Raw genomic sequence first — 19,196 nt, 5'->3', positions numbered from 1 at the left:
TTATTGTCTCCCCCGCAGCAGCCACAGGCATCCTTGGGCGATGTTACTGTAACAGTACTTACTGAGTGCAACCGCATTTCCCCTTAAGGGCCTTTTCCTTTACGACCTTTGTTTCCTTGCACACAGCACTCCAGGATAGGCTTTCTCATCTGCTTCCATACCCTCCATTTTGGTCTGCGTTATCCATTCGTTGGACGGGAATAGCATTTGAGTCTACACAGAGGGTGTGAATATCTTGTCCATTGGTCACCATGAACTCCGAAGAAGGGTTTTCGGGCGAAGAAGACCACCTCGAACCCTTGCGTTCTCAGATCTTAGGTTGTCTTGATGGAATTCATATTGTAGGGTCATTTGTAACCAGCGCCCAGGACGTCGAGCACGTTCACCCTGGACTGGTGGTCAGTGGTATCGGTCCTATCCGACTTCCCTTGTGCCAGGATGATGCCAACGCTCTCATTGGTGTGAGCCGTCGCGCTCCATTCGGCAAGGGAAGCAAAACGTTGGATGATGAGACTGTGAGGAAGACTTGGGAGATCGACGGAAAAGAGTTGTCATTCAAACATGAAGCCTGGTATAATTGGCTGGACGGTGTTGTCGAAAATGTCTCCAAGGGCCTGGGCGTTCATGGCGGTCCTGGCAAAGTACGAATTGAGCTCTACAAGTTACTGGTGTATGAAGAAGGTGCCTTTTTCAAGCCTCACGAAGAGTATGACCGAACGACAGCTCTATGTCTTGCACGGTACTGACTCATCACAGCACGGAGAAGACGAAAGATATGTTTGGAACTCTGGCCATTTGCTTACCCTCCGAGCACGTTGGCGGCGGGGTCCGCCTCATTCATGGTCTGGAAGAAAGAGTTGTCGAGACGGACAAGTGCTCCTCTTACGGAATCTCTTATCTGGCTTGGTAAGCTGGCACCTCGCTCAATGTATTTTAACGCTAACACGCCGTGAAGGTATAGTGATGTGTCCCATGAGGTAGGTGAGCTATATCAGTCAGATACAATATCGCGACTCACAAGAACAGATGTTGCCAGTTCAATCCGGGTACCGATTCGTTTTGACATACAACCTCATCAACGCTACTTCTGACAGTAATCCCTCGGCCGCGGCACTGGACGTTAAACAGTCCAAAATCGAGGCAACGCTCGCCGGGTGGTGTTCTATGCCAGAAAAACCACGGTTCATGTGCTACGTTCTCCAGCACAAATACACCAGTGCAAAAGTCCGACTCAGTGGTCTGAAAGGTGATGACTATTATCGCTGTTATCACCTCGACAAAGCTTGCCAGTCAAACGGTCGCTTCTGCCTTGTCTTGGCTCAGCTGGAGCTAACAGTCACTCAAATCAACGACGAAGAATACCTGGACGACGAGGAATACCTGGATCAGGGCGGGGAAGAGCTCTGTTTGAACGATATTGTCACGCTACAGGGGTTGCAGCTTCAGGACTCCTTAACCATAAGGAAGGATAATCTCATACAAAGAAGATTATATGAGGCTCGCGAACACGATTACCAATGGGGAGGGGAGCACTTGGGCAATCAGCACGATGACATCCAACAAGTTTACCTTGATACTGTACGCGTGGTGCCTAGTTCAAGTCCAAATCCGTGCTTACAATCTACTAGGTCGCTGTCATTGTTTCTCGGGACGAGATGACGGAATTTCTCCTTGGGAGTGGCCATACCTTTGCCCATTACGCCGAGTTTCTCCAACGGCTTCTCGCTGAGCTGAAGCGCCAGAACGGCGATGAACGTCATCTCCTCCGCGAAATGATCGTCCAGACATGCCAAAAGCACATCGAAAGACGGTACCATAACAGTGGCGACAAAGATCGTTTCATGGGCGCAACAGCAATAGCATCACTACAAATCGAGAATCCTGAGGCAGCCCGAGCGGCCCTTTACGCCGTGGAGGACAGCTTCGACGCATCTACCTTCCGCAACCTCGGTAGACTGGAGTTTGAGAGAACGAGAGAATTGTAAGCATGGATACGAATTGTACCTCGGCCTCTGCTAAACTGCTCTTTTAGTTGTACAGAAGCCTTTTCCCGCATTTCGAAACTGCACCTCGTTGCTCGTGGTCTCCGAGCATTTCGCTCTGGTGTACCAAGTGCTGTTCAATTGGATGCCAGTGAAGCATCAGAACGTGCCGTCTACCAATGGGCCGTAGGTGTCCTCTTCAAAGCTTTGAGTTCGATCGTACAAGTCTTGCCCACCGATGCAGGAGCCATAGTCCAGATCATCGACGCTTATGAAGACGAAAGACTTCTAGAAAGGTAAGTTCTCTTCACCACCATCTAAACACATCTTTTTCATTCTTCTCCTTACGAGAATGGTGGCTCATATTCTGCTCATATAGCATGAACGCTTTCGTAGGCCGCTTTTCCGATGACTCGACCTTCATAAACGCCCTCTTCATGGAAATCCTCTGCTACTCGGAAATAGTTGGGGAACCAAAATTGCTTGCGGAAGGTCTTATTCCACCAATTTTCGACAAGGCAATCTCTTCCTTCCGGCTGCAGGAATTTACGTCTCTGTCTCCTTCTAAACGAAAGTCACCCTGGGAAGACTATCCATTTTCATCGTGGCTCGATGGCAGTTCACACAACGAGAAGCGCCGAAAGGATGTCTCTGTTATTGCGTCACTGTATCATCGACTTGTGAGAGATGATTTGGACAAGGTAGGTCAACTCCTTGAGAACATCGCGAATGACACTGCAAGTATCTCCCGACACGAGCTCGACCGCTTTGTCATCCCACTCCTGCGCGAAATGCTCGATATCCCCGAGCATCAACCATCCGAGGCCTCACGATTCTATTCCAAAGTCATCTCCACTTATATTGAGACGGTGGTCAACAAGGAGCCTCCCAAGCCGCAGGACTGGTCCCTACCGGACGATGCCCTACATTGCTATGGGGTAGAGTGTCCTTACTGCCCTCTTGTGCGTGAGTTTCTGGAGGATCCAAGCCGAGAGGACTGGGACTTCACCATCCCTGAGGATCGGTACTACGACTTCAACCGCCATCTGCCGCTTCATTACACGATGAAGAGGAAGAGAAAAGGAGAAAGTTACGACATCAAGGTCACCAAGTCACTCAAGACGTGGGAACAAGAACACGAGGCATGGCAAGGCAGATTTGAACGTGCTCAATCAGCTCTTCGGCGGCTGCCCGAGTCATCCCTGCGCCGATGCCTTGGAGATGGCGAGTATCAGGACTTGATGGGACTACAGATCGTCAAACTGCCGACGGCGGATGTGGCCACAGATCCTCCAAAATCTACCAAGGCAGAAGCGGCCGGGAAGAGGAAGAGGAAGAGAAGGAGCCTTTGATCCCGAGCAACTAAAGAACTTTTGGAGTCAGAGACTATTAACAGTCCAAGATCGAGCTGGGACCACGGGAGCTTAGGTTTCGGTGAAATCCAGTTGTATTCCCAGAGAACTGCGGGACGAAGGCTTCCTTGGAAATGAAGCCAATGCACCTTGCCTTCGTGGTCCATCTTGACGTCTGAAATCCTGTCTCGGATTTCTCAAGGTTGATATCTGTGACCTTTCATCAAGGTGACGAGTGCGGGAGCATCCATCGTCGGGACCAAAATGTTTCTTTTGTTGAACCCTCTTGTACTATTAGACGGAGTGCAACCTCTAGGTGATCTGATTTCTATAGGGGGAGTCCAATATGCTGTATCGTCGAGTCCGACCTCGATGACTTTCTCTAGACTATTTCCTATCTATTTTTACATGGTACACGTAGAAAGAAGTAAGAATCCTTCCCCTAGTTGAGACATTCCTCGCCGCGGCATGCAACCTCGGGGAGGCGAATGCTAAGGGCCAACCATGTTGGTCATTCAGTCATTGCCTTTTATTGTCGCGCGACACACCCAAAAGACCTTTAAAAAGGACTTGCGATTATTATTTGCGCCAACATCCAAAATATCTCAGAGTTGTACCAATAACTCCCAAAATATCTTTCGGAATGAGTTACAGAATCATTATGATCGTTCAGAGGGATACATTACAAAGTAAACACGGTTCAGGAATCTCGAGTTAGTAGGAATTATTTGTCTCATACGAGCAGTTTCCTACACGCTTGAAAGACCTATGACCAACCAAAGAGGATATCCATGACCACCCTTGTCGATGATGAAGGGAAATCCTCGTCTCGTCTTGAATATACCTTGCCTCCCCTTGAATATAACAGACAACATCACACCGGTTCATTTTCACTCCAAAACCTACAAGCATGAACTTATTGTCTCTTCCGGCCGTTTGAGCCTTTGCGGCCTCACGGAGCAGAAGTAGTTGTCACTGCCGAATCAGCCTTTGCCACTGGCCACCAATTCGAAACAGAAGATGCGATCACCTGCAAAGAACATGTACTTCTCGAAAATGTTCTTGCCCTCGATAGTCTGAATGCCGTGGAAGTACTGCTCGAGAGGGCGACCCATGATGGCTCTACAGAGATACGCAGAGAATGCACCAGGTAAGATACTCACGTAGCCGAACGGTCCACTTTCCAATGGTCTATTCCCAACGTTGCTGATCTTGTACTCCAAGCTTTGAGCCGCGATCAGAGGATTCGACCTTTCTTTCTGATCATCCAGGACGATTACACTCCTCATCCTTGGACCTTTTCACCCTTGACATCAACAAAAACAAACCACGATTGTCGTTGGCAAAGAACTGCAGCCCCGAAAACTGCGGACACTGCGCCACCCCGGGGTCACAACAGTCATGGATGTGGTCGACAATGAGACGAACATCTACATAATCACAGAAAAAGGTCACACCGCTGAAGCTGGCACATGAAGCGCAAGAGTCTGAGATAGGAGACCATAAACCTTACCGTGCCTGCACAAACATACTGCTCGCCTTCGACGTTGTAGTTCACAATCTTGAGGAGTGCCAGACTCTCGCTAGGAACGAGACCAACAACAACATCGAGCTTCTTTTCATTGAAGTGGCCTTGGTCGAGAAACCCCAGATGGCAACGAGATGTTCTCGAACATGGAGCCTTTCCTTCCGTCACTGCAACATTGACATTGGTCTGCGAAACCTTTTTCTAAGCCCTTTTCCTTCTTCTGGGCCATCAAGTTCTGATAACGAGTTTATGAAGGTCTGGACGACGTTGTCAGCATTCGTCGAAAATTGCCCCTAAAAACAGCCGAAGCAGCTGCTCAGTTTGGCGGAACCAGAAACAGTATGCCAGTTTTTCGCTCCATAACAAGACGACTACCCAGAACAGTACCAGAGCAGTCGGAAGACTCGGGAGGCGATGTTTTATCCTGGGAGACGTGCTGGAATTGATGCCAGGGTTGGGGATTGATTTCTCTTCAGCATTTCACAGCTTTCAATATCAATCCCATCATGCGTGGAAGACTGACTCCAGACAGTTCCGGACCTTTTGTGTGGATTTTTGACCCTCATGGGCACTGGGCTTATTAACAAGATCCCATGCTTGTGACACTCAAAAATATCGGCCTGTCAGAAGATGTTGGCATTTCTTCGATTGCAAGCTCGGAACCATTCCTTCTCTTCACGGAAGAAGCCATAAATATCCATGAGAGGCGAGATATTCCAGCAAGAAGTCTGAGTGTTTGAGCACTGCGGCCGAGCTGGCATGGCCTGTCATCGGGCTTACCAGCCTGATGCTCCTAGGTTGGGAACTCTTTGGAGTGTTAGATGCCTGTGAAGCGATGAGTGAGGGCGATGTTGGCGAACTTGATTAGAACAACGAAAAGCCAGTGGATGCAGGATGATGATGCGGACTGCAATTCTCTGTCTCGCCAATCATTCCATTCTCCGGCAAGACGGTACTCGAAAGGGTGACAACGGCAAGGAAGATTTGTGAATCACAAGTCTTCGACCTGTTCTGCTACTTTTTCATGCATGAGCGACATTTCATTTTCGTCAACATGATGGTTTTCGAGTCCTCGGAGGTGCACCACCACTCCACCGAGCCAAGGTACGCCATGTGCAATCTATCGGGAACCAAAACAACATGCTGAGGCCACGTCGCCCCAGTACTTCCAGATTTCATCACCTCCCCCATCCCTGGATCAGCCACCATACCATCTTCCTCGGTCAATCCATATTCTCGCTTAAGTTGGTGGCATCATTGGGGGATTTGGGTGACGATGATGAACCGTTCCCAACCACGAACCACCTCTGTATGGTCTGAAGTCCGTTCGTTCTTATCAGATGCCACAACCTGGAGGCATATTGATATAATGGGAAGCATGATCTCGATCACTCCGCTGCTCTGGGTTGTTAGCGCCAAGTTTCGACACCTCCAGCATCGTGGGCAATACACTCGAACGATTCGAACGCCGCCATCATTTCTGTGGTTACCAAACACTTTTCTCGTGAACGTCGGTCCATACGACAGGGGAAATCGATTACCGACGTTGCCGATGGCTTCCCCTCCAGTAGAAGGAGAGAAGTTCGCGTTACTGCACGAGCCTGGCGTCTGCCTTGCATTGGCGAAGGGTTTAATCCCTGAGAATGTTTCTAAGCATCCATTATTCGCTCAACTTGGACCAAAACATGTCCTAGTGCTGTCCCTCGTCGGATGTATCCAGCACGAACCACTTCGAGGCACCCAGTCTGTGGACGACCGATTGTCTGTGTCCTGGGTCTCTCACGCTCGGCATATCGAGATGTTGGCCTCGCCATCGGGTACGCAAGGGAGGATCGTGAAGAGCTTCCATCCAGAACTTCTCCACAAATGCGTGCAAGTCAACCAACGAACCTTGCGCGAGTCGCTCTGGGAGTTGACCTTTGCAATAGCGACGAATCTCGTCCTGAAGAGCAAATTTCAAGGATCTGATATCTCGAAACTCCGTTCTGCGGTCTTGAGAGCTATGGCGGTTTGCGGAAAGTCGTTAGGAGGGTCGAAATCCCCAAAGTACGTCCAAAGCTTGGGACTCTGGCGCAAACCTTTGGCAAAAGCGACCTTTTTCAATCGAGATATACACACAATCACATTGGTCTTTAACGAATTAATATTGACATGTATTGAAATCATTTCGGCATACCTTGGTTTCTGAGACCGAACTGACCAGTGCACAGGCTATGTCGTTGTAACTACGTGCTGAAAGCGTCAACTATCGGGTTGATACTCAAAGGCAAACACGGGCACTTGCGCAGTATGTCGAGACACATAGCTCACATGAATCAAAGGAGGAGGACAAGGGAGAAGAGTTAAGCCTATAAAGGTGGTCGTCGACACGAAATTGAACGCAACACCTCTAGAGCTTGCCGCAAAGAATTCATTCGCAAATCATGGTCAAGAAGCCGACTTCTCTCAATGTCGAGACTTTCCACAGCCTCGACGAAGATGAATGTCAGGCGTATCTAGCTGTTGTGGATCAGGTTCGAGAGCTAGACATTAGAGAAGATCTGACGCTTCCTCAGATATATCGCCCTTCCCCGTAAACGACATCTTTGATGGTATGTAATGCGAATTCAAGCTAACGGTTTCTTTGAGCGCATAGAATCTCAATTGCCAAAAAAAGGGGATCAATTGGCTAGCTACGTCCACTTTGGACTAGACAAACTTTCGGCTTTCAGCACATGGCGAACCCAAGAACAAGTACAAACAAGTCTTTACCAGCGGGCTTCTCTCACTCTCTGTGTGAAGTCTTCGTTCACCATTTCTGTTCACGACCTCACCATCCCACCTAGCTCTTCACTACAAAGAGACTCCATCAAACTTCCTATGAAGACGACTCCTTTGAGTTTCCCGGAGACATGGGCGTCCCCACGCCTGCGGAGCAGCGGAGCAACACAGTGTGTCTCATTTGCGTCAAGCGGGGCCAAGTGAGACGGCGCAAAGAGAACAACGGAGACGATGCAAAGAGAACAATGGAGACAGCACAAGTATGGTCAGCCTTACAGCGGACACGCGCATCATCCCGAGAACAGACAATTACAGCACATTGATGGACAAAGGCGGTACAACTCCACCGGGGTTGCACCTCGAAAATGGTTTGCAGAATTTGTCCGGTATTTCTCAAAAATTACCATGCTCTGTGGAACTCGCAGCGGGAAAGAAAGCACCGTCAAGCCTGCCGGTACCGCTGGTGAGGGGATTACAGAGGACTCCATGAGAGGGAGTGAAGATCCTTCCTCCCGTTGAGGTTCCTCTCGCCGCGGCGTGCGACCTCGGATCTCGAGAAATGACTCAATGACTCTCGAACGAGGACAAACGCTCGGAACTGTGATTCGACGACAAGGACTATCCATTTCACCACGTCAGCATCTTCGATGGATAAAAGATCCGGCAACGGGGTTACACCATTTCCACGAGGTGGGGGATCATTCGAGCAGACGTGGGACGTAACAACATGATTGATCATGTTGAAACGAAACGCAATCGCGTCAAGGTCTTCGATTTTGAAGGCTGCAGTATGTGACGGCAAACAGGCCGCTCCTCGTCACCCGAGGTGGACAAGCAGACTGACGTTTTCGCTTTTGATGTCGTGATGTACGAGGTCGTCGCGGGCGGTCCTCCACATCACGAACCCGCGGCGTGTGAAGGGCGGTCGAGGCTCGTCGAGCGACGATACACGGAGGATACAAACATGCCAACGTCGATGGCCTTCCACCGCGAGAGAGTCGATGAGAGGCTGCTGGAGTGCAGGGCCGTCAAGGCGACGAGTGAGGTTGTTCAATCATGTGAGACGAGGTGCGACCTCTAGGTAATTTAAATGCCAGGGGTCTAATATGATGTATTGTCGAGTCTGACCTCGATGTCTATGAGGCTGTTTGCTATCCATTATATAGTAAAAAGGAGCGTAAAGTTCTCCGTCTGGTTGAGGCATTTCTCGCCGCGGCATGAGACCTCGGGGAGTGGAATGCTAGGCGTCGTGAGACGCCTCACATAACCGCCTCACAAAACCGCCTGTAAAATAGGCCTAGAGAGTAGAAATAAGTGCCTAAAGAGGGCTGCAAAATGAGCGGTGTGAGCCTAGTACTAGGCCTCCGGTTGGTAAAGACAGGATGGCGGAGGACTCCGCGGAGGAGGCCCCTGGGCCGTCTAACAGGTCATAACTGTTATTACTTAATTAGCGTTATCGCGTGAAAACGAAGAAGTCATCACGCACAGAAGAGGGTATAATAGTCATTGACTTGGGGACGAGATGTACAGGCTCAGAATGAAGTGAAAGGGCCGTCAAAGCAGGAAACGCAGCGAAGTAGTGGTCGAAAATCGACGATGGAAACATGGTCATAACTCCAGAACTTGTCTAGTAATACTTGGTTCATCTGAAGAGGAATCTGAGTAGTTACAATCAACTCAACGCGTGGTGGATTGATCTCGAATCTTGGTCAAAATATTCATCGTCAACGTCGTTATGGGCATTCCTAAGGCTGAGATTCATAACTCCGCTGAAGCGTCGGATCTCAACATTTCTTGCTCGAATGTATGAGACCAATTCTCATTCCAGTAAGTTAACAAACTGAAATTCCGTCCAACCAGCCATCGATCTTTAGGCGGATATAGTGGCCAAGTGAGGTAGATCCGTTTTCCTTTATGGTCATCTCTTCCATGTCTCGGATGATGTGATCAATATAGTCCCCGGCGCCACTAAGATGGAGAATACGCGCGATAGCATGATGAATGGCCAGAAGTCGAGGAGAGGGTGGATCGATAGTCTTGGTTGGTGTGATATAGAGTTGACGATTGATAGGAAGTAAAGGATCGCGGAAAGGTTCACTGGTGTTAATGTAGTCGATCACATAGGAGTGTGGAGATTGATCAATCGTCGGTTGAAATGATACCTTAAAAGCACCCATGTCATAATGCCACTTATGTGTCAGTGTGATTGCATTGGTCGGTCTATCGATATCAGGTCCCTCAATGAGATTAGGAGCATCAGGATCGAACATTCTCAATATCTGAAGAGCAATCTTCTTTGATTCACTCTAATCATATCGTCAACGAAACTCATCCAATAACAGAGCGAGGCACATACTAATTGTTGATTTCCTCGGTCGCTCGAGGCTGATGTGAGAGAGTGAGGAAGTATGTGTGCGACTTCGAGGTATTCGGGCATTTGCCCTTTAAGCAGAGCCCCGTCATCATCTTTGGCATCGTCACGGTCTCTGTTCCAGCGTGCTCTTGCTTCGATGGTATCGAACTTGCGAGAGATGACACATCGATAGCGGTCGCGAGTAAGGCATTTCTGTCGTAGACGTGCAACTCGGTTTCTGGTGCCAACGACATTGTCAGAGGTTTGCGGTAGACTGAGAGTAGGGGTAGGTTGAGGGGTCTTGTGGCCAGATGTTTTGACTGTAGCAATGTTAGCGTTTCCAGACCACACACACACGCAACAATTTTGTCTTCAATACGTGGCAGAAAGAAGTTGTTCACAAGGTAGTCTGAAAAGTTGACCAGGGTTCCTTGGAACTCATTCAATTGTTCAAGACTCCAAGAGTGCAGATTGTCGAACCGAGTCAAGATGTCGGAAAAGGTTGGAGTAGAAGCATCGGGATCACGTTGAAGATCTGCATCAACAAACAAAAAGAAATGATTGAGGAAAATATCTTTAGAGATAACTGATTCATGGACTGTTCGGAGCAGAGTAATATGTTTGTACGTCGGACTCGGACGTTCAGCCTGGGAAGGTTCATACCGAGAGACGATCTGGTCGAAAATCGCGGTGGCTTGATTGAATTGATCAGGCGTTAGAACAGAGGTCGACGAGAAGTCTAGAAAGCCCTGCAAGGATGATTGGTGTCTAAGAAGGGGCGGCGCCATTGTCGTTTCAAGAGACCGGAGGGCCGTAAGATAGGTGAAAGAAAGACACTAGCAGCAGCGCAATTAAAATTCTGGTTACCTATCGAGTCACGTGAAATATCACGTGAAATAAAGACGTCATCCGCGGTCAATGACGGAATGCCAGGCTGAACAGGATAGCCTTATCACGTGTATCCGCCATAAACCACACAATGATCTGGACAGGTGTGCTTCTCTCAACATATAAGTGCTGCGCCCGCAAATCAGTCGCTACCTTTTCGTGGACTCAGAAGGGTGTAGCGACTAGACCATATGAATCCATGGCACCGAATATTGCGCCCTCACAACACGCTCTCAGCGAGGAAATGACTGCAGTTGGCCACTTAACACCAGGCAGCACTAATCATATGATTAGGGTCCTGACAGCGTGGAAGCTAGATCCATTAACACCCGATGCGAAATCATTTCCTGTCTCCTTGAAGCCACCGCAACAATATCCGTCAAGGGCCTCAAGCTGCCCGACCTGCAAAACTCTCTCGCGTTGGCCTGCTGGAACATTTTCCAGGTGTGTCTTCACTAAGGCAGACGACCCTGCTCGACCAGAATCAACGTCGACATCAACTTCCCAGCAAGACCCAGGATCCTCAAAACGACACATCCTCCAAAGGAAGAGGACAAAATGGACGTGTCTACGCTCGATGCTGCAACTGCGACGAGAACGGACGCGTTATGACATGGTCTCAATGCAAATATTGCTCTCACAGTTATTGCGACGTTTTGCGTTTGGTCAGAGGATGAAGAATGCTGGAGAGGGCATGAGCCCCTGATTCCGCCATTGACTGTGGATACATGTTGCACGTCTAGATTGTTTGGACCTAATATAAGCATTGACATCTAGCAGGTGAACGAGCGATGAGAGAGGTCAGGAGTTTCAGTTTCCGCAACAACCTATTCTGTGCTATCTGCACCGTTGTGGTGTCAGGATACAATCGGCCCATGTAAGAACCAACCCCTCAGTTCTTGATTCCCAAGCGCCATCAACATTGTACGTCGACGCTGTCAAGAATTTCGTCCGACTCGGAAACACTGAAACCAACCTCCACGTGGGAAGCCCCCTGATTTCGGAAAAGATCCTGTACTTGTTTGTCAAACTCAGCACCTAACGACAATGCCTGTGCGGTCTGACCGTCTTCTGTCAAGGCATCCCAGGTTAAGGCATCACCCGCAAATCGCACGAGCTCTTTGATGACCGCGGCGTTGTTCCAGGATGCGGCGACATGTAATGCCGTCCAACCTTCGTGGTCCACACTGTTTGGCTTCGCCCCTACCTCAAGGAGCAACTTAACGACATCTACCAAGTCCCTGTCTGAGCCGTTTAGAACAGGACAGACGATGGCTAGATTCAACAGAGGCATCTCCCCCCGAAGGGACTGCCCTGGTCGACAGGCGCTTGCCCCGTAATTTAGGAGTACCTCGGTGGCTTCGGGCCATCCGTATTCCACAGCCCACGCAAGTGCCGTCTGTCCGCACGCGTCTTGGGCGTTGATGATCTCCGGCGACAGCGGAGCTTGCCCAAAACCGGCCAAATAGTCTTCTAGTGAACCCATGTTGCGTTCGATACCAAGCAACACTTGGTGGACAACAGGAAGTTCCCGATCTTCCACAAAGTTATCGGCGAGACGGGCTAGAGACCGACTGAACGACTGGGCAATGCGCACGAATTCCGAATCTTTAAGCTCACGAGGGCCATCGTGTCCCCGGGGCCAAGGTCACTAGGGTACCGGCGATCATATTTTCCTTTGGCGTGCTAACACCATACGAGTCAGTAGCAACAAGGCGGATTGTGATTTTGAGAAGATTAGTACCTGCCAATATCATCCACCCAATCTTGATTCACACCGCTCTGAACGAGGAAACGGCACATGTTCAGAGCTGCCTCGCGTCCAGCACCCCTCCAGCACCAGATTGAAGCGTACTAAGATAAAAAGGTTAAATACGATAAACTGTTGTATCGCAGGTAGATTAGGTAAAGAGGTAGTGAGGGGACGACGTACGTAAAGAAGACCGAGGCCATAGGGGTCGACATCATTGATCGACGCCTCTCCGGATTGAAGAGGATTTCTGACAACCTGCACGTCTCCCTCCTGGACGCGGACAAGATTCGGAGAGTCGTACGGTACGACGTGACGGGTCTGCAGGGAAATTGTAAGTGAGCACGGGCGCAGAATGAAAGTGAAGTCGAGATTTCCGATGATTGAGCTGATCCAAAGGGGTGCGAGGTATCGAAGATCAGCCTTTGCCTGGCGATAGCTGCGTCGTCAAGTCTGCTCGCTGCACGAGACGATGCTGGAGAGATACCAAGGTAAACAACAGACACCCAGAAAGAGGTACCCTAAGCGGTCAGAAATGGCTGACGGGGAGCGCAAAGCTACACGGTAGTGACACCGGCACTGGCAATCATGCAAACACCTCAGCGGAACTCGGGCAGATCGCTTCGGTGGAAGGCGAGAGAGATGACCATCTCGAACATGCAGCGACCGATTCATCGTCTCGTCGTCGACGAAGGTCTTTTTGTACCTCATTCATTGCTGTTTGGGGGCTTTGATGCGACTCTTGGGTGAGTTTGTCGACCATTTGACGGGTATCCTTCCGTTCAAGGAGTAGTTCAGTCACAAAGATGTTCTCAGTAGAACCTTGCGGTGTAGGTCCCTATACTCTGTAGATGCTTGCGTTGCACTTGCCTTGGATTATACTTGGATTTGATCGAAGTATTCGAGATGTTGTACTCTGGACCTTGGCATGAATCGTTGCTGCCTGAATCTGAGATTCCAGGGCTCAACAGCTTCCGAGTAGGCAGGTACGAAGAGCATCAATGAAGGAACAACTTCTTCAAAAATAAACTGAAGAAGGTGCAACCATCAGTTTGCAAAAACTACAAATTCTCTCGCAGTTCGTAAATCGATTGCTTCATTATGACCGTGGCTGTGACACACGTACACAAACGCGTACGTTTCCAAGACTCGTTGCGTAACGATTCAGGCGCCAGGCTGCGCACCTCGGTAGGCCAGCGCGCCCGCTGATAGGATGCCGGCGCCTCCGGTCATTAGCCCGGCTGCGGCGTCAGCCTCAACAATTGCTGACCCTGACCACACGACTCTTCTTACCGCGTCTGCCTACAGCATTGAAGGGCACACACCCGTCATCAAACCTAAGCCATCCGTGCTGCGAAAGAAGATCCACAGTACCTACCGCCGCCTATCAATCATCAAACATTCTGCACCACGCAATCTGGCTTTCTTCGCATCCCAAGCTTCCACTGCTGTCCAAGGACGCAAGTCCAACAAGGCCTCAGCACTCTATGACGGTTTCGCACAGACTGAAGCTGTCCACGACCCCAACATGTCTTATCCTTCTGTTACCGGCGGCGGTGCTGGTCGCAACATCGACATGAGTAGAACTGAGTCCGATCTCGCGGTCAACATCCGAAAAGCCACCAGCATCGAGGAAACTGCGCCCAAGCGAAAACATGTCCGAAGCTGTATCGTCTACACTTGGGATCACAAGTCTTCCATTTCTTTCTGGGCCGGAATGAAAGGTGAGTCTCACTGTCACCTGAGTGATCCCTCGCGTGTCGCTCCAGCGCAGAACTAACACTCTTGCAGTTCAACCCATCCTCGCCGACGAAGTCCAGACCTTCAAAGCCCTCATCACCGTCCACAAAGTCCTACAAGAAGGTCACCCCATCACCGTCAGAGAGGCCCAACAAAATGTCAATTGGATAGAATCTTTGGCAAGAGGTGTCACCGGCGAAGGTCTACGAGGATACGGACCGCTCATCAGAGAATACGTCTTTTTCCTCCTGGCCAAGCTGGGCTTTCACCGACAACATCCAGAGTTCAATGGTCTCTTCGAATACGAAGAGTACATCAGTCTGAAATCAATCAATGACCCTAATGAGGGATATGAGACCATTTCCGACTTGATGACACTTCAAGATCAGATTGACACATTTCAAAAGTTGATATTTTCTCACTTCCGCGGTGGCGCCAACAATGAGTGCAGAATTGCAGCCTTGGTGCCCTTGGTGCAAGAAAGCTATGGCATCTACAAGTTCATCACGAGCATGTTGCGCGCCATGCATACCACCACCGGTGACGATGAAGCTTTGGAACCTCTGCGCACCCGCTACAATGGTCAACATCATCGTCTGATCAAGTTCTATTACGAATGCTCGAACCTCCGCTACCTCACCTCCCTCATTACCGTCCCGAAACTCCCCCAAGATCCTCCGAATCTCATCGGCGAAGACGAAGAGAAACCTGCCTTGCCGAGGCGACCACAAAAGGAAATTGAACGAGCCCCATCTCCAGTCACAAAGAATGGCACACCAGATCCAAAAGACATGGATGATTTCTGGTCAAGAGAGGCCCAAAGACAACAGGAGGAATACGAGGCCGAACAGCGGCGTCTGCAGCAACAATGGGAGGATCAACAACGTCAACAGATGATGGCTCAACAAGAAGCGCAGCGTGCCTTCGAGAAACAGCAGAGAATGCAGGCCGAGCAGCAGCGATTGGCACAAGAACAGCTGATGCGCGATCAATATGCCGCACAAACTCAAGGTCGCATGGCCGAGCTGGAACGAGAGAACCTCAATGCTCGCGCGCAATACGAACGGGACCAGTTGATGCTGCAGCAATATGACCAGCGAATGAAGGCGCTCGAAGAACAGCTTCAACAACTCAACAGCAACTTCCAGATGCAGTCCTCGTCCAAGGACGATCAGATCGCATCTCTGCAGGAACAGGTCAACACATGGCGATCCAAGTACGAGGCCCTGGCGAAGCTGTACTCTCAGCTGCGACAGGAGCATCTCGATCTCTTGCAGACCACCAAATCACTCAAATTGAAGGCAGCGTCAGCGCAGGAAGCCATTGATCGCCGAGAACGACTGGAACGGGAGATGAAGACTAAGAATCTGGAGCTCGCCGACATGATCCGAGAACGCGATCGGGCTCTCCACGAAAAGGATCGCTCTCAAGGCGGCCACCGCGAGGAACTCGAGAAACTCAAACGAGAATTGCGCCTGGCCATTGAACGAGCCGAAACCGCAGAGAGATCCAAGGGCTCTGAACTGTCGTCCATGCTAGCCAAGTACAATCGCGAGATGGCCGATCTGGAGGAAGCCGTCCGGACCAAGACCAGACAGCTGGAAGACATCCGATCCAAGCACGGTGAGCGCAATGAGGATCACGAGGCTGTTCTACGTGAAAAGGACGACGAGATTGAAATCTACAAGTCGGGCATGGAGCAAGCGTTGGAGGAACTGGAGGAGCTCAAGATGGGTGGTGGCGAGGCTGATGGTGCTCTGGACGGTGCTATTGACGAGGTCATCAAGAGCAACATAAACAAGATCAACGACATTATCGATTCCGTTCTCCAAAGCGGTGTCCAGCGAGTGGATGATGCCATCTACGAACTCGATTCTCCCATGCAAGCCGGTAATCAGAACGCGACGGCTCCGTATGTTTTGTCACAGATCGAAAAGGCATCTGCCAGTGCGACCGAGTTCTCCACGGCGTTCAATAACTTTGTCGCCGATGGACCCAACAGCGACCATTCGGACATCATCAAGACTGTATCCGTGTTTGCAGCCTCCATCGCCGACGTTCTTTCCAACTCCAAGGGTCTCACGCGGTTTGCGACCGAGGAGAAAAAGGGGGATGAATTGACCAATTCAGCTCGACAGGCTGCATTGGCGACCATCAACTTTTTCCGCTCTCTGCAGTCCTTCCGCCTTGAAGGGCTCGAACCGATGCAAAAGTCTGACGTGGTGGTCAATAGCAACCACGATGTCTTGATGAAGTTGCAAAAACTATCGAAACTTGCAGATGCGTTGGCACCCAAGGGCAGCAAGCTCAGCACGACCGGCGACCTGGGCGACCTGGTTGATTCGGAACTCACCAAGGCCGCCAATGCCATCGAGGCCGCCGCACAACGTTTGGCAAGGCTCAAGAACAAACCCAGGGACGGATACAGCACATACGAACTCAAGGTCAATGACTCGATCCTGGATGCCGCCATTGCGGTTACGAATGCGATTGCACAGCTTATCAAGGCAGCCACAGAGTCACAGAACGAGATTGTCCGCGAAGGATGCGGCAGTTCCTCACGTACGGCATTCTACAAGAAGAACAATAGATGGACCGAAGGTCTGATTTCGGCAGCGAAGGCGGTGGCTACTTCGACCAACACGCTGATAGAGACGGCGGACGGAGTCATCAGCGGACGAAACTCGCCTGAACAATTGATCGTTGCGTCGAACGACGTCGCCGCCAGTACGGCACAGTTGGTTGCGGCGAGTCGGGTCAAGGCAAGCTTCATGAGTAAGCATCAGGACCGGCTCGAACAAGCTTCGCGATCGGTGGGTGCTGCGTGCAGGAGCCTCGTCAGGCAGGTGCAGGATATTATTAAGCAACGCCAGAAAGATGATGGCGAGGCAGTTGATTATGGTAGCCTTAGTGCTCATGAGTTCAAGGTTAGGGAAATGGAGCAGCAGGTGTGTATCCTTGTTTTCCCTTTTTTCTTTTCCCTTTTCTCCTTACTCTCTTCCTCCTTTCGTGTCATCTCCACAAAGCGAGTGGCTGGCTGACCCTTTTGGTGTGTACAGGTCGAAATCCTGCAGCTCAGAAACGCCCTCGACGCGGCACAAGCCAGGCTTGGTGAGATGAGGAAGATTTCGTATAGGGAGGACTAATTGCCGGAGCGGAACCGCCACTGCGGCTCGGCGAGATGAGGGCGAGATGCAGATGCAGGTGCATCACCAAGACCACCCTGCCTTGCCTCTGGACCGGGGTCTGGCTGTTTCGGCTCGTTGCCAAAGCTGTCAAAAGGACCGAATGATTCCAAACGGGGCTGGCTATTGATCGAGAGTGTGGTGGGAAAATGAAACTTTTGTCAAGAGGTGTTTTTAACCGTCAGAACAGTGCATGTACGGGTTTAGAGTCACATATGTTATGGTGTGCCTGGTTGAGTCAAAGCAAGCGAGGGAAGCGAACCTCATGCAGGGTTTCTTACTGGAGTACCATCCGTTGAAGTGTCGATAAGGAACTACTTTTGAGAATACTTGATAGCGAACTCATTCATAAGTGTGTTACTATCGTATTGCACAAATGATTGTGACCCGAGATTTGTTGAATGTGTTTACTTTGCAATGTAAGTTCTCATTATTTTGGATGTTGTGGTGGTAACTCCAGTGTATTTTCCAGTCACGCCAGGTCTTCTGTCACGACGATGCGTTTGGATTCCTAGATTTCAGTACGAAGAACTAAACTAGGTGTTGAGTGTGACGACTACGTGTTTGAAATGATAGAATTCAGTGCGAAGGAGGGCTAAAGTCGGTGTTGAGACCGCGGCGCAGTGTTGGCACTGGTCACATGATATCAGGATCCTGACGATTTTTCCGAACAATAACACCAGTTTATTACTCTTGTCACTTCCAACGACGCCCCGGTCATACTAGCAACCTTGGGGTAGGTCGGACACGTGGGAGACACGGCTCTGGGCGGTCCACACGGTGCCTCGCCCGATCTGATCTGTCCATCACCGAGAGCAATCATGCACTGTACGGTGTATGTGGCGCCGCCTCGTTGTTGGCCATCTGACCCGAAGGCTGCAGACCCCATCTGTATCTACCCTATTACCGTCTCTGAGAGGCAAGCAGCCTTCACTTCCGCAGCTTCCTACAAGCCGTCTAGTCATCCGACCACTTACCAAGCGTTGAATCTCCGAGTCCCCCCGTGGATTCAAAATTAAAGCCATGTGGGCGCTTCTCATGGACCAAATTTCCTGATACAATTGGGCGTCTCCAACTCGCCCTTGTCCGTTTTCTCGGCCTCGTGCTACAGGCAGGGTCAATTGGATATCTTAACCCTATCTGGACACAGACTCACGCTTCGCCCCACTTCATGGCCAGCTTTTCCGATGATGCATGGCAAGGAGATGTTTGTAACCGCATGGACCGTCGTTTCGTCGAAGATGTTCGGCTCCCGCACGCAAGGAGTATTTGCATGTACGTAGTACAGACATGCAAATGATCGGGGACTTCCGCACACCACTCACGAGTCACGATATCTGGAGCGCTTTGGATGATGCGATGAACTACCGAACTGCCATCATCGGCAACTGGTTGAGATCATCTATCTGACCGAGGAAGGGCCCGTGACTCGCCTTGCTGCCGTTGTCCACTTGCTTGAGGCCGGCACGTCGGCGAAATCCGCCGGCACACAAGCCACCCATCCAAACTCATGGTCCGCTGTTGCAGATTCCCGCATATTGATCATCTCCAGAGTGACGAGGTGGCTGTCCAGACCGAAATGACAAGCATCGTCTGGTGAAACCTCACGCAAAAGCTTTCCCTCAGATTATGGAAACTCTTCTTCGGTCTTCACGGAA

At 50.3% G+C, this 19,196-nt stretch overlaps 6 protein-coding genes across 7 annotated transcripts; 3 read left to right on the top strand and 3 right to left on the bottom strand.

Annotated features, from left to right (window-relative positions):
- Positions 1–251: 251 nt before the first annotated feature.
- Positions 252–3,334, top strand: PV06_08279 (uncharacterized protein; the record flags this gene model as incomplete). Its single annotated transcript, XM_016409597.1, has 7 exons — positions 252–706; positions 757–906; positions 956–977; positions 1,027–1,578; positions 1,629–1,981; positions 2,033–2,278; positions 2,362–3,334. The coding sequence occupies 7 exons, from the start codon at positions 252–254 to the stop codon at positions 3,332–3,334; spliced, it is 2,751 nt and encodes a 916-aa protein (XP_016259905.1).
- Positions 3,335–4,317: 983 nt separating this feature from the next.
- PV06_08278 (chitin synthase C) lies at positions 4,318–4,623 on the bottom strand (the record flags this gene model as incomplete). Its single annotated transcript, XM_016409596.1, has 1 exon — positions 4,318–4,623. One exon carries the CDS (start codon positions 4,621–4,623, stop codon positions 4,318–4,320), a length of 306 nt encoding a protein of 101 aa, XP_016259904.1.
- Positions 4,624–5,916: 1,293 nt separating this feature from the next.
- On the top strand, positions 5,917–7,050 carry PV06_08277 (uncharacterized protein; the record flags this gene model as incomplete). The annotated part of the gene is made up of 2 exons (XM_016409595.1): positions 5,917–5,966; positions 6,276–7,050. 2 exons carry the CDS (start codon positions 5,917–5,919, stop codon positions 7,048–7,050), a joined length of 825 nt encoding a protein of 274 aa, XP_016259903.1.
- Positions 7,051–8,749: 1,699 nt separating this feature from the next.
- On the bottom strand, positions 8,750–10,789 carry PV06_08276 (uncharacterized protein). Its single transcript, XM_016409594.1, has 4 exons — positions 10,355–10,789; positions 9,979–10,295; positions 9,109–9,928; positions 8,750–9,055 (listed from the first exon to the last, which is right to left on the bottom strand). Exons 1-3 carry the CDS (start codon positions 10,761–10,763, stop codon positions 9,455–9,457), a joined length of 1,200 nt encoding a protein of 399 aa, XP_016259902.1. The 5' UTR covers positions 10,764–10,789; the 3' UTR covers positions 8,750–9,055; positions 9,109–9,454.
- An 839-nt stretch (positions 10,790–11,628) lies between these two features.
- On the bottom strand, positions 11,629–12,884 carry PV06_08275. 2 transcript variants are annotated; one of them, XM_016409592.1, is made up of 3 exons: positions 12,797–12,884; positions 12,608–12,717; positions 11,629–12,549 (listed from the first exon to the last, which is right to left on the bottom strand). In XM_016409592.1, the coding sequence occupies exon 3, from the start codon at positions 12,347–12,349 to the stop codon at positions 11,780–11,782; it is 570 nt and encodes a 189-aa protein (XP_016259900.1). In that variant the 5' UTR covers positions 12,350–12,549; positions 12,608–12,717; positions 12,797–12,884; the 3' UTR covers positions 11,629–11,779. The 2 variants fall into 2 exon arrangements, with proteins under 2 accessions (XP_016259900.1, XP_016259901.1); XM_016409593.1 differs by lacking the exon at positions 12,797–12,884 and having other exon boundaries at positions 12,608–12,779.
- A 942-nt stretch (positions 12,885–13,826) lies between these two features.
- PV06_08274 (uncharacterized protein) lies at positions 13,827–17,937 on the top strand (the record flags this gene model as incomplete). The annotated part of the gene is made up of 3 exons (XM_016409591.1): positions 13,827–14,337; positions 14,405–17,301; positions 17,413–17,937. 3 exons carry the CDS (start codon positions 13,827–13,829, stop codon positions 17,497–17,499), a joined length of 3,495 nt encoding a protein of 1,164 aa, XP_016259899.1. The 3' UTR covers positions 17,500–17,937.
- Positions 17,938–19,196: the final 1,259 nt, after the last annotated feature.

The sequence above is a fragment of the Exophiala oligosperma genome (genome assembly GCF_000835515.1).
Source record: "Exophiala oligosperma strain CBS 72588 unplaced genomic scaffold supercont1.8, whole genome shotgun sequence".
In the NCBI taxonomy this organism is placed as follows: domain Eukaryota; kingdom Fungi; phylum Ascomycota; class Eurotiomycetes; order Chaetothyriales; family Herpotrichiellaceae; genus Exophiala; species Exophiala oligosperma.
Note: the sequence above shows the minus strand (reverse complement) of the source record. Positions and strands in the feature narration are given on the sequence as shown.

Coding starts and splice junctions, on each gene's coding strand:
- PV06_08276 (XM_016409594.1), bottom strand. CDS start 10,763: ATGGCGCCGCCCCTTCTTAGACACCAATCATCCTTGCAGGGCTTTCTA. Junction 10,296..10,354: donor GAACAACTTCTTTCTGCCAC/GTATTGAAGACA, acceptor ACATTGCTACAG/TCAAAACATCTGGCCACAAG. Junction 9,929..9,978: donor ACCGAGGAAATCAACAATTA/GTATGTGCCTCG, acceptor CGATATGATTAG/AGTGAATCAAAGAAGATTGC.
- PV06_08275 (XM_016409592.1), bottom strand. CDS start 12,349: ATGGGTTCACTAGAAGACTATTTGGCCGGTTTTGGGCAAGCTCCGCTG.